This window comes from Rhinoraja longicauda, chromosome 17 (genome assembly GCF_053455715.1).
Source record: "Rhinoraja longicauda isolate Sanriku21f chromosome 17, sRhiLon1.1, whole genome shotgun sequence".
Taxonomy (NCBI): domain Eukaryota; kingdom Metazoa; phylum Chordata; class Chondrichthyes; order Rajiformes; family Arhynchobatidae; genus Rhinoraja; species Rhinoraja longicauda.
The window spans coordinates 36,254,993-36,268,700 of record NC_135969.1 but is presented as its reverse complement, the minus strand read 5'-3'; the positions used below and the strand labels follow the sequence as shown (position 1 = coordinate 36,268,700).

General features: G+C 42.9%; 1 protein-coding gene across 1 annotated transcript in view; it reads right to left on the bottom strand.

Moving 5' to 3' along the window:
• Positions 1-1,153: 1,153 nt before the first annotated feature.
• Positions 1,154-13,708, bottom strand: part of mdfic2 (MyoD family inhibitor domain containing 2) — a 51,566-nt gene continuing 39,011 nt past the window's right edge. Inside the window, exons 3-4 of the mRNA XM_078413886.1 lie at positions 3,706-3,975; positions 1,154-2,792 (exon numbers count right to left, since the gene is read on the bottom strand). Coding sequence (XP_078270012.1) covers positions 2,536-2,792; positions 3,706-3,975 — 527 coding nt within the window. The 3' untranslated portion in view covers positions 1,154-2,535. The remainder of the gene's footprint in view (positions 2,793-3,705; positions 3,976-13,708) is intronic.

The following is a 13,708-nucleotide window of genomic DNA, read 5'->3' as shown; positions in this document are numbered from 1 at the left end:
GGCTAGACGGTCTGTTAAGCTATTTTCCCTTAAGAGGTGATGGGTGTAAATGGTTTTCCATCACCTGCCAGGTATATTTCTATGGGCTATTGTGCCCCCTTAACGGGATTAACTGTGTAGGTCGGCTTGTGGCATTGTGAATATGCTGATGTCAGCGCCCCAGTGTCTGGACTTCGACCTGGTTTTGCTGGTTTCTGCACGGCCAATATCCATCCATTGTTCTGGCCGTGGCTTTGCAGAAACCTAGAGACTGGGCTGTAAGGTTTTTGCTTTTGTGGCTGGTCACGAGGTCCCGCGGCCATCTTAGGACCCACGGATTGTGAAATCCCTTGTTAAACTGACCGCAGCCTTTCTCCGCTATCAGCCCCAGTCTCCCGTTTAAAATGTCCAAAAACTGCAGCTCTTTGGTTTGGTTGTTTGCAGAATGAGGGAAAACTTCTCAAATCTTACAGGTGTGAGCACAGGAAAGTGGAGTGGAGATGAAAGATAAGCCGTGACTTTGCTCAATGGTACAGCTGGCGAGATAACCAAGATAACCAACTCGGACTATTCTTGCTCTCTTATGAATTTCCTCTCAAGCCCAAAATGGGATTTTAGTTTAACAATTCCACTGAAAGACGGAGTAAATGTTCTTAAATCCTATCCAAAGGAGGGCCTTGCATTCTCTTTAATATTGTACAATATCTTTATCTTTTCATAAGTTCATACATTCTAGGAGCAGAATTAAGCCATTCGGTCCATCAAGTCCACTCCGCCATTCAATCATGGCTGATCTATCTTTCCCTCTCAACCCCATTCTCCTGCCTTTCTCCCCATAACCTCTGACGCCCTTACTAATCAAATTTTATGAGGAGATTTTTGAATTGTCATAAAAGTAACTGAGAAACCCTAATACAGTTGCATTACTCAAAGTTTATAAGAGGAGTCAGTGCCTTGGTCAGGGCGGCATGGTGGTGCAGCTGGAGAGTTGGAGCCTCACACCACTGGAGACACGGATTCAATCCTGACTACGGGTGCTCTTTGTACAGAGTTTCTGTACGTTCTCCCCGTGACCTGCGTTGCTTTTCTCCGGGAGCTCTGGTCTCCTCCCACACCCCAAAGATGCACAGGTTTGTAGGCTAATTGGCTTGGTAAAAATTGTAAATTGTCCCTAATGTGTGTAGGATAGTGTCAGTGTGCACGGATCGCTGGTCGGCTGGGACTCGGTGGGTCGAAGAGCCTGTTTCCGCATTGTATCTCTAAATTAAACTAAACTAATATCAAATATTATAGGAGGCCCCATAGAGCAATCAGACATCAAATGCGTGATAATGTTCAATAGTATATATATATATCTTTATTTATACAGTTGATGATAAAAGAAAAAGATGCATAAAATATCACAGCCAAACTCCTTGCAAAGATCTTAAATACTTGCATCAACATGTCAAAGTATGATTATTCATATCAGTTTTACCATTCAAAACTCTACATGTCCTGTGCCACATTAATATGAAATGACATCTAAATTCTCAAATATTCCCTTGCGTAATTTTAAGTGAAGTACATTTTAAAAAAAAATCTGTTTTGAAATTCAGTGCTCAAATATCAATAACCTTCCTTTAACTTCTTAAGTGTCTGAAATATCCAAACCAGAATTTATCCATATGATATCAAGGCATACGGTATAGATGAATGAATGATACTTTATTGTCACATGTGACTAGTCACAGTAATATTCTTTCTTTTGCATACCCAAGGTATGCAAAGAGTTGCCACATAAAGGGCGCCAACAAAGTTACACACAAACCATTTTGAACACATTCCATTTGTCCCCCTTGGGTCTCGGCGATCTCATTTTCTGTAAACATGCTGTTAAATACTCACAATTCTGTAGCCAAGGATGGGAGGCCATAGATTTGTCCCATCGTGGTTATTATAGAAAGCAAAGACTACAACATTCAGAACAACTGATTGAATTTACACAACTTTCTTTCGTGTTTTTGCAGTCCACACAGTAATGCAGACTATGTGTGTTGGGAGGAACTGCAGATGCTGGTTTACACCAAAGATGGACGCCAAAATGTTGGAGTAACTCAGCGTGTCAAGCAGCATCTCAGGCGAAAAGGGATAGGTGGCGTTTCGGGTCGAGACCCTTCTTCAGACTGTAGCTTCCAGTGTCTTCCCTAGTATACAGTAGCTGATGATATTCAGTCATCATACTCAATCCACATGATGTGACATTGGAGATGGATTTACACAAGAACAGAGTTTTGCAATATTAGCCACCCCTAACAGGCATTCACCACAGTAGTTTTCATAACCACACCAAGGGATGGGGACAGAGAAAATAAAGCATCTGGCATTACATGATATATACAGACAATTTATAACACTGGAACACATGTTTATTTTAGATATTTTCAGAAAAAAGTGCTTGAATTCACAGTGTTTAAACTTGCAACGGTGACCTCGTTGTGTAGCGCTTGCCCTAAGAGAGAGAAGGGGAGTGTGCAGCTAGTTATCCAGACAATGATTTCATGGCCATGAGAGAGTTCAACGATAACAAACTTCAGAAATTTCTAAAGCCAGTTCCAAGCATTCACTGGTTTCCTGACAGGCGTCAAACAGACCACAGTCAAACTCACACTTGGAGTTACAATCGCAGCTGCTGTTGCTTGTGTCCGTGCTGTATTTGTGGCATTCGTAGCAACATGTCCGGGTCCAGAGATGTGCGCATGTGTGAGGGAGCATGAGCAGAAAATCGTAAAACTGGCAAAACAGACAGGTCAGGATGAGAGAGGCGCATTCATCTGATGAGAAAGATGAGATGATAAAGACACAGGTACAGTTAGCAGTTGTGAAACAGAGAGGATGGAAACATTAAAGACAGCTGGGAGATGCAATGGAATATGTGACAGAAGCAACTCGGGCAGCAATGCAAAGCAGCGCAAAATGAATCAATCAGTAAGCCATGTTAAAAGTCTCTTCTACTTTGATTTTCCACTGGGAACTACAATATTCGACCAAAGTGTAAAATGCTGGGTTAACTCGATGAGTCAGTCAGCATCTGTGGAGAGAAAGTACAGATGACGATTCGGGTCAGAACGTTCCTTCAGACTCGGCACTTTGCGTTTTGACTTAAGATTCTGGCATCTGCAGTTCCTTGTGTCTCCACAATATTCCACCAGTTTGAGATGGAGTGGATAGAATTTGAACCAAGATTTCAATGGAGGGATATGGATTTTGTGCAGGCCAATAGAATTGGCCTCGGCATCATGTTCAGCACAGTAATTGTGGGCCTACTGCTGTGCTGTACTGTTCAATTTTCTACGTACTTTGAGAAAACTAATTGGTTTCAGGTTAAGGCAATCTTCTTCATAGTCAGAGGCACTGGAGATTAAATTTGAAAAGGACTGGCTTTATCCACGTTGAGGGAGTACAACAACCCTCTGGCTTCCCATTACATCAGGTCAGAGACCACTGACCCATCCTGGCGTTCGTCCATAACCCAGATATGTAATGACCAGGCCTCGGCCTACATGAAGGCCATGGCCCTTCGTGCCAATGAATAAGCTCCCAGGCATGCAGGGTGCAAGGGCAAGCTAAGCAGATGTGAACAGGGAACTGTGAAATATCAAAGCCAAATTCTCCATTTGACTTGATTACAGTCGTACGCCAAGTTTACTCTGGTGTTTTTAACATTTCATCTACCAACAGGCCTACCTTCAGTATGTGTGTTATGACTCTGAGAACCTGGTGTTTGGAAGCCAAATTTATTTTTCTTACTGTCCATGGAATAGGGCGATGAAGCTGAACCCATCCAGTAGTCATCGCTCGGTGCTTCTTTGGACGGTGAGAGTGAGCAGACTGAACACACTGCTGCATCCTTCTTGTATTCTGAGCCATCCTTCTTGTACTCTGCCCCTCCGCTGCTAACAACGTTACATCGTCCATCATCCGACGACTGACTATCTGGTGAAGAGAACGTCTCACCTGAAATGGAACAGAGGGGGGGAGGGGGGGGGGGGGGGGGGGGAAGCTGCTGACTCAACACAGATCAAATAACTCACAAATCTTCAGCAAAACACAACGTGCTGGAGGAACTCAGCGGGTCAAGCAACATCTCGGGTTCAGTTTAGTTCATTGTCGCGTGTACCGAGGTACAGTGAAAAGCATTTGTTGCATGTTACCTGTCAGCAGAAAGACAATACATGATTCCAATCGATCCAGTTACAATGTATAGATACATGATAAGGGAATAACGTTTAGTGCTAGGTAAAGCCAGCAAGGTCCAATCAAGGATAGTTCGAGAGTCACCAAAGGGGTAGATAGTAGCTCAGCACTTCTCTCTGGTTGTGGGTGATTCAGTGGCCTGATAACGGCTGGGAAGAAACTGTCCCTGGTCATGTGCGTTTTCACACTTTCATACCTTTTGCCTGATGGGAGAGGGGAGTGGCCAGGGTGCGACTCGTCCTTGATTATGCTGCTGGCCTTGCCGAGGCAGCGTGAGGTATAAATGGAGTCGATAGAAGGGAGGTTGGTTTGTGTGATGGTCTGGGCTGCGTCCACAATTCACTGCAATATCTTGCGGTCTTGGATGGAGCCGTTCCCAAACCCAGCTTTGTAGATGAAATGGATAGATGACGAAGGGTCTCGACCCGAAACGTCACCCATTCTTTTTCTCCACGAAAGATGTAAAGAATTCGAAGAGGATGCAGAAGAGATTGATCATAATGATTCCAGTAAAATAAGATGTCTTAGATAGAAGAGCTGCAATAGGATCTGATGGAAGTATTTAATATTTTACAAAATGTATGGACAGAGTAATAGAGAAAACTATGATTTGCAAAAGAACCATGGAAAAAACGTTTGTAAAATACGTCATGTGGTTGGGATATGAGATACACTGCCATTGGTGGTAATAGAGATTTAAAAATCAGGGTCAGGGTTGACAATTTCTGCAGTTAATGCCCATATTGTTCACCTCTGTTTTTTTTGAGCTGCTGCAGTTCCTCTGAGAATCTTACAATGTCTTTGTGAAGGGAGGTCTAGGATTCACAACCTGTCATGATGAAGAATTGGCCATAGATTTCCAAGTTAGGGTGATGTGTGACTTCAAAGTGACGTGCAGCTGTGATCTGGCTGGGTAGGAAGGAACTGCAGATGCTGGTTTAAACTGAAGATAGACAAAAAAAAAAAGCTGAGTAACTCAGTGGGACAGGCAGCATCTCTGGAGAGAAGGAATGGGTGACGTTTCGGGTTGAGAGTCTAAACAAGGGTCTCATAGAAACATAGAAAATAGGTGCAGGAGTAGGCCATTCGGCCCTTCGAGCCTGCACCGCCATTCAATATGATCATGGCTGATCATCCAGCTCAGTAACCTGTACCTGCCTTCTCTCCATACCCCCTGATCCCTTTAGCCACAAGGGCCACATCTAACTCTCTCTTAAATATAGCCAATGAACTGGCCTCAACTACCTTCTGTGGCAGAGAATTCCACAGACTCACCACGTCTCGACCCGAAACGTCACCCATTCCTTCTCTGCAGAGATGCTGCCTGTCCCACTGAGTTACTCCAGCATTTTGTGTCTAATTGTGATTTGGTTTGGTTTGGTTTTGGTTTGGTTTAGTTTAGTGACAGTATCGAAACAGGCCTTATGGCCCACTGAGCCCACGCTGACAAATCGATCATCTTTCACATTAGTTTTATGTTATTTAACTTTCTCATCCACTCCCTACACACTAGGACCATTTACAGTGGACAATTAACCTGTCAACTCAAGTGTCTTTGATATGTGGGAGGAGCACAGGGAGAATGTACAACCTTCATACAGACGGCACCCCAGGTCATGTTCACGCCTGGGTCTCTGGTGCTAAGAGGCAGCAGCTCTACCTGCTGTGCCATTGTGCTGCCCTTACCTGGATCTTGATTGCCCCCTTGCTATTATTGGTGGTAGAGACTCCAGGTTCAAGAAATGCTTTCAGAGTATACGATGTAGGTAAATGCACTGTATTTCATAGCCAGTGCACAACACAGCTACGCCGCACAGATGGTGGGACAAATAAATGGTTCTGCTCTAGAATGGGGTCAAGTAGGATTCTTTGTCCTCGATGGCACGGAGCTTCTTGGAAGTTGCTGGACTTGTATTCAGCCATGCAAGCAGTGGGCATTCAATGACACTCCTGAATAATGCCTTGTGAATGTTGAAACCTCAATGGGTGACACAGTGGCGCATGTTAGAGTCGCTGCCTCACAGTGCCAGAGACCCGGGTTCGATCCCGACTAAGGGTGCTGTCTGTACGGAGTTTGAACATTCTCCCTGTGTTATCCCTGTAGGTTTTCTCCAGGTGCTCCGGTTTCCACCCACACTCCAAAGACGTACAGGTTTGTAGATTAATTGGCTTTGGTAAGATGTAAAAATTGTCCCGTGTGTGTAGGTTAGTGTATGGGGTGAGAGCTGGTCGGCACAGACTCGTTGGGCTGAAGGGCCGGTTTCTGCGGTGTATTTCTAAGGTCAAGAGAAGCCCTTGGAGGATGATCGGCCTCTGTCCTTCACTTGTAACCACGGTACTTATGTGACTGTCCCTAATTGAAATACTGATCAATGGTGAACTCTAAGTTGCCGATGGCAGGGCACTTGATAGTGGCAATGCCATTGAATTAGGGTCACGTCTTATTCTTCTCTCGCCTATTCTGACGTTTAGTTCCTGATCCATCCACATCTGACCATAAAAACTGCCATATTAATCCTGGCCTCACTCTCTTGCAAACATCTTTGTGTAAAGCAAAAGGGAAATTGCATCCCCTGGTGATTGTTCGGAGGCTGGAATTTGATAATAAACTATTATTTCAATTGTAGATTAGTTCCACCACAAATTATCATTGATTCATGCTCGGGTGGTACAGATATTGATGCCACAAGGCTGCCAAGATCAAGAGATTGCTTACATCTCATTGTACTTTCAAGATGAGGAAGTTAAAGGGTCATCTGTGTTTTGTCAAAGAGATGAGTGAGGCCATTTGCCAGCGTGGTGTACACAGTTGGCAGTCTCCTGAACAAAACTCTTTCAATGTGCATGAAGTCACTCAAGTGAAATACAGACTTGAACACGATTAAAGAACTGCCCTCACAGACTCCACAAAATGCAATGCTGGCAGCAAAAAACACAATGTGTAGGAAGGAACTGCAGATGCTGGTTTACACCGAAGATAGACACAAAACGCTACAGGCAGTATCTCTGGAGGGAAGGAATGGGTGATGTTTCGGGTCGAGACCCTTCTCCAGACGCCTCGAATATATGTCTAACTGAGAAGATAGTAAGTCAGTCTGAAGAAGGGTCTCGAACCGAAACGTCACTCATTCCTTCTCTCCAGAGATGCTGCCTTTCCCGCTGAGTTACTCCAGCATTTTGTGCCTATCTTTAGCAAAAAAACACAATCTCTTTCCTGTAAAAAACAAACTGGACTGGTGTGGGAGTCACGCAAAAAAAACCCCCACTGAAGTTGAGACCCTGTGCAAACTCTTCATTCTGAAACCAAGCCTACCTACATTTGTTTATGCATGTAAAATCCTGCCATTTCTCAAAAAAAACAATTAAGATGGGCCTAACTCCTTGATCGTGTGAAGCATGTCGAATGAAGCAGAATAATTTTGTTTAAACTGAATGCCATTTATGCAATCTTATTTTCATCTTAATACAGAGAGGTCAGGCCAAAACCTATTTTTTTAAATGACAATCATATTCACTCAAGTGTGTGTTGAACTTATATGTGTGATTTCATATGCATGGAGAATTAGTTATACAGAGACTGGCAGTCCATCTGTAATAGCTCATTAGTAAATGCATGAAATAACAGATTTACTTAATAAATTACAGGACTCTGATGAATGTGAGACAATAAGTGCTATTAACTTTCAAAACTTCCCAAATTTATGTTGGGCCACAATTCTAAACATTCAATTTGTAATGTCATACTAAGAGGGACATGTTGCATTTAATGACAATAGCCTCCCTCCATGGACCAGATTATCTTTTAGTGGGATGCTGAAAGTAGAAATACACTGTGTGCTCCACTAAATAAAAATACATTTAAACCCTCACAGTTCCATAGCGAGGCCCACCGGAAATTGGAGGAACAGCACCTCATATTTCGCCTGGGCAGCTTGCAGCCCAGTGGTATGAAAATCGACTTCTCCAACTTTAGGTAGTTTCTCTGTCCCTCTCTTCCCCTCCCCCTTCCCAGATCTCCCTCTATCTTCCTGTCTCCACCTATATCCTTCCTTTGTCCCGCCTCCCTGACATCAGTCTGAAGAAGGGTCTCGACCCGAAGCGTCACCCATTCCTTCTCTCCCGAGATGCTGCCTGACCTGCTGAGTTACTCCAGCATTTTGTGAATAAATACCTTCGATTTGTACCAGCATCTGCAGTTATTTTCTTATACATTTAAACCCACATCAGTTGCTACCAGTTCAAAATGTGCAAATCTTATCAGTTTTTAAAAATAGTGGTGACCAAACAGGTATAATTGGGCAGGAGTATGAATGTTGACTTCTCTAACTTCAAGTAACCCTTGCTTTCCCTCTCTCTCCATCCCTCCCCACCCTAGTTCTCCGACTAGTTTGACTGTCCTCCTGATTAAATTTTACTTTGTATGCCTCATTTTCCTCTTCCTCTAGCTAGCAATGATCTATTCTAAATTTTCCTTGCACTTTGTCCCCTTTGAGCTCTCATTTTCACACCTTACAAGTCAAGTCAAGTCAAGTCAAGTTTATTTGCCACATACACATACAAGATGTGCAGTGAAATGAAAGGTCACCCACAGTCCAGCAATAGAGCAATAAAAATAAACAATTTCACACAATCACAACCAGAGATGTGGCCTGTCCCGCTGAGTTACTCCAGTATTTTGTGTCCATCTTAGGTATAATTGATCACCACCACACAAACATTGAGAAAGTAGTGAAAAATGTTTTATTTGCTCTGTTTAGTCTCTGCATAACTAGTTCCCCATGAACTTGAAATAACACAGGCAAGTTCAACACACTCACTTGAGTGAATGTCACACCTTACTGTTCTGCAGGCAATAATTAGATCAAATCAAAAATGTTCATTTAAAAAATGCAAAGAACAGGCTCAATTATTACAAATGTTCCTGCTTTCTACCTCAGGAAACTAGATCGAAGCAAATACCAGTGCAATACCAAACACAAGGGAAATATTTTGAAAGTTCGACAAACCCTTCTTTAACATGTGAAGCTTTGACTTTCAGTGAATCAGCAAATGTTTCATATACCAAATAGCAGGCAGCACAGTGGCACAGCGGTAGAGTTGCTGCCTTATAATGCCAGAGACGTAGGTTCGATCCTGACTACGGATGCTGTCTGTACGGCGTTTGTACGTTCTCCCCGTGACCTGCGTGGGTTTTCTCCGGGTGCTCCTGTTTCCTCCCACACTCCAAAGACGAACAGGTTTGTAGGCTAATTGGCTTGGTAAAGGGCCTGACCCACTTAGGCGACTGCCGGCGACGAGGCTGTCGCTGACAGTACGCCGGGGTGTCGCGGGCATGATCGTGAGGAGTCTTCCAAAAATCGTAGTGGATCTCAGCGCGTCGCTGAGAAATCATCCGGTTTGAAATTTCTCGGTGACAGCTGGCTTGTCGCCAGGTATTGTTGCTTATTGCGGTCGCTGTCGCCTGCTGTCCCCAGGTCTGCTAGGTTCTCTTAGATGCATTTAAAAGCACATAATATTAAAATAAGTAAAGTCATTTAAAAATACCATAAAATGCTTGTGTTTAACCAATTTATTTACCGTCAGGACATTTGACAGGTAGATTGGAGGCGACAGTTTGACGGTCAGGTAAGCGTGGGAATTTTCGCGATGATAATGGCCATCAGCCATTACATTTAAAGTGAGCTCCCAACCCAGATATGCAACCCAGAAATCAGATATGCATCTCCCGTACATTTTCAAAGAATGCCCACACACTTTTCACAAAAATCCACTTAACCACTTTTTACAATAATTTTTTTAATACAGGTATTAGTAAACTTGAAGTAAATCCAGTTTATGCCTTGTTACAGTGTTGGTTTTTAAGTAACCCATACAAGATGTTATAGTTCAAAACTCTCAAGTACTTACCGACTTGTCAGTGATTTCAGCGAAAATTAGGATGCCGGAGAAGCACTGACCGCGTGGGAATTTCGCGATGTTTCCGAAGACGCTGTAATCTCGACCTGACTCGGCATTGTCGTGGTCATTGTCGTCGGGAGAAAGAAAATTTCGGCGATCTGCTACAACTTTGACAGACGCCGGCAGTCGCCAAAAAAATCGCCTAAGTGGGACAGACCCTTTAAATTGTAAATTCTTCCTAGTGTGTGTAGGATATTGTGGGGATCACTGGTTGGTGTGGACTCGGTGGGCCGAAGGGCCTGTTTCGGCGCTGTATCTCTAAACTAAAATAACAAAACTAATTGCAAATCACATTGTATAACCTCTAGTCACAGACAGGACTAAGGAGCCAATAAGCATTTTCAGTTTAATAGAAAGCTTAGGAATCCTTCTTGTAAAGGAGATATGGAGAAGCAAAAGGCTGAAGATGCTGGAAGCTTAAGTAACAAACACACTGCTGGAGGAATTCAGCAGGCCAGACAGCATTGGAGTTGGGAAATGAACAGATGATGTTTTGGGTCAGGACCTTTCTTCAGAATTATGTATTCAAAGAGAGATATTGCTGGAGCGACTAGGCTCGTACAAAAGACTGGAGCGACTAGGCTTGTATACACTGGTAATTTAGAAGCGTGAGAGGAGATCTTATCGAAACGTATAAGATTATTAAGGGTTGGACACGTTAGAGGCAGGAAACATGTTCCCAATGTTGGGGGAGTCCAGAACAAGGGGCCACAGTTTAAGAATAAGGGGTAGGCCATTTAGAACTGAGGTGAGGAAAAACTTTTTCAGTCAGAGTTGTAAATCTGTGGAATTCTCTGCCTCAGAAGGCAGTGGAGGCCAATTCTCTGAATGCATTCAAGAGAGAGCTGGATAGAGCTCTTAAGGATAGCGGAGTCAGGGGGTATGGGGAGCAGGCAGGAACGGGGTACTGATTAAGAATGATCAGCCATGATCACATTGAATGGCGGTGCTGGCTCGAAGGGCCGAATGGCCTCCTCCTGCACCTATTGTCTATTGTCTATCAAGGCCTTTAATGGAGTTTAGAGTTGGGCTTCTTTGGTGCACTGTTCAAAAACACTGCAAGAGTCCAGAATGCCTTGAACCAGCAAGAATAGACTTTACTTCAGACTTTAGACTTTAAAGATACAGCGTGAAAACAGGCACTTCGGCCCACCGAGTCCATGCCAACCAGCGATCACCCCGTGCACTAACACCATTCTACACTCACTGGGGACAATTCACAATTTTTTTACTGAAGCCAATTAACCTACAAACCTGTATATCTTTGGAATGTGGGAGGAAACCGGAGCACCCGGAGAAAACCACGCAGTTTACCTGTGCTCTTTTTGTGCAAGATGAATTACCTGTGCATCTTACATTGAGGTGTGGGATAATTGTGAGCAGGGATTATAAACCAAATCCAAGTAAAACCTGACCCAATTAATTTGTTGAACTTAATAATATTAAAGCACCCTTTTCATTGCCACACTTGAACTCTGCATGTTGGGGTTTTTTTGCATAAATTTTAATTGTATACTCGCTGCCTTTATAAAGCCAATTTAATATTTAGATGTGTAAAAACACTAATTTTAAGACCTTTTTATAACAACTGAAAATCTGTGCAATATTCACTCAACGTGTAGGAGAAAACAGGAGAAAAAAGTATTGACCTAGAATACCTGAAGACTTAACAAGCGGAGAAACTGACAGTATTGTCAAGATTAATAAACCCTGATTGCAATATCACTGGCCTGGATTTGACAGGTATGTCAATGAGTTTTGAGAGAGTTCAGTCTAGTTTCGGAAGGAACTGCAGATGCTGGTTCACACCAAAGATAGACACAACATTTCTTACAATAGTCCAGACCGCATTCGGAGCATTGCGAGCAATTCCGACCCCCATATCTGAGGAAGGAAGAGCTGGCGCTGGTGAGGGTCCCGAGGAGGTTTACAAGGATGATCCCAGGAATGTTTGGGTTAACATATGATGAGCGTTTGACGACACTGGGCCTGTACTCGCTGGAGTTTAGAAGGATGAGGGAGGGGGGAAACCTCATTGAAACTTATCGAATAGTGAAAGGCCTGGATAGAGTGCTGAACTGAGTGTAGAGCAGTTCAGTGCTGAACTACTATCAACCTCGTTGGAGACCCTCGGACTATCCTTGATCAGGCTTTGCTGGCTTCATTGTGCACTAAAAGTTATTCGTTTATCACTGTACGTGGCTCGATTGTAATCATATGTTGTCTTTCCGCTGACTGGATGGCACAAAACAAAAGCTTTTCACTGGGGTCTCTGGTGCTGAAAGGCAGCAACTCTACTGCCGCACCACTGTGTCGCCCATTACTCCACATTTCCTCTAGTCTTAAGAGCACCAGCCTTAAAGACTGGAAAACACAATTTACCTATCACCTAATGAGGCCCAAGTGTTCTCCAAGTGCCCATTCCACAATCTGGCACTGTTAGTGGAAATAACATTCAGAGGAAGAATGTGTCCCTGCAATTTCCAAAACGAAGCCATGGTTTTTACAAAGACTTGGGACTCGCTCCCCAAATAGGAGCATCCGATTGCACATTAGCTTCTGCACGAATCGCTCATTATTTATACGGCCCAATTAATTATTTCCTAATTTCCTTCTTTTCAGGGAAAGGGGAACTTTCTATTTCATTTTAAACAAGGATTAGAATATAAATATATTCCAGCCGTAGAGACCTTGAGAAATTGTAAGGCATCATTTAAAATTCAATCATGAGTCCAATTGCATTATAAAATTTAATGAGATTCATTGATTTATTTTTATATACATAAATCTGAAAATAGTTTACTCCTAAGCTTCACAAGTTTGGACAATTAGCACGGTAGACAGCGTCTAGACAGATTCTTGCATGTATTGTTTCAGCACGTTTGCTGAATTTATTATGTATTTTAACGTGCCATGTTCAACAAATCTCATTTTTCCCCTTGTTCAGGGAAGTTCAAAATTATTTCACATTAAAACAGATGTAAATTACATATTTGCGAACCTGCGTCTTGCAAATTACCCGGGGAAAGGCTGAGTAATCTGTTTGTTGGGGAGGCCGGTGTGTTTACTAAAGTTTTTTGAAACAATCAACATAATTGGTTCAGCATGGTTTGCAAGGAGACTGGGCAAACAGAACAAAACAGTGTGGAACTAATGGAATGGGTTTCATTGAAAATATTTGTCTTTCGATGACTTTAACATACTTATTGTAGGGCAGAGCACACAGAGATGAGAAATTGTTAAACAGGAGGGCACCATTAGTTTGACCACATTTTTCACAACATTTTTTTTTTAAACCAATTTGCACTGTTTCTATTTGCAGCTCCAATCAACCTTGACTACCACACTAATCAGGAGTGTAGTCCCCTATGTCAGTGCCTTATCACAGCAATCACAAAACACAGAGGCTTCTTCACAAACACTTCTGGAAGATAATTGCTTAGTGTTCCAAAGTCAAGCCAATTATCCTTTGTATCAATTATGATAAAATGAATAAATTTTCTTTGACAATATGTGGAATTTTAGCATCAAATGG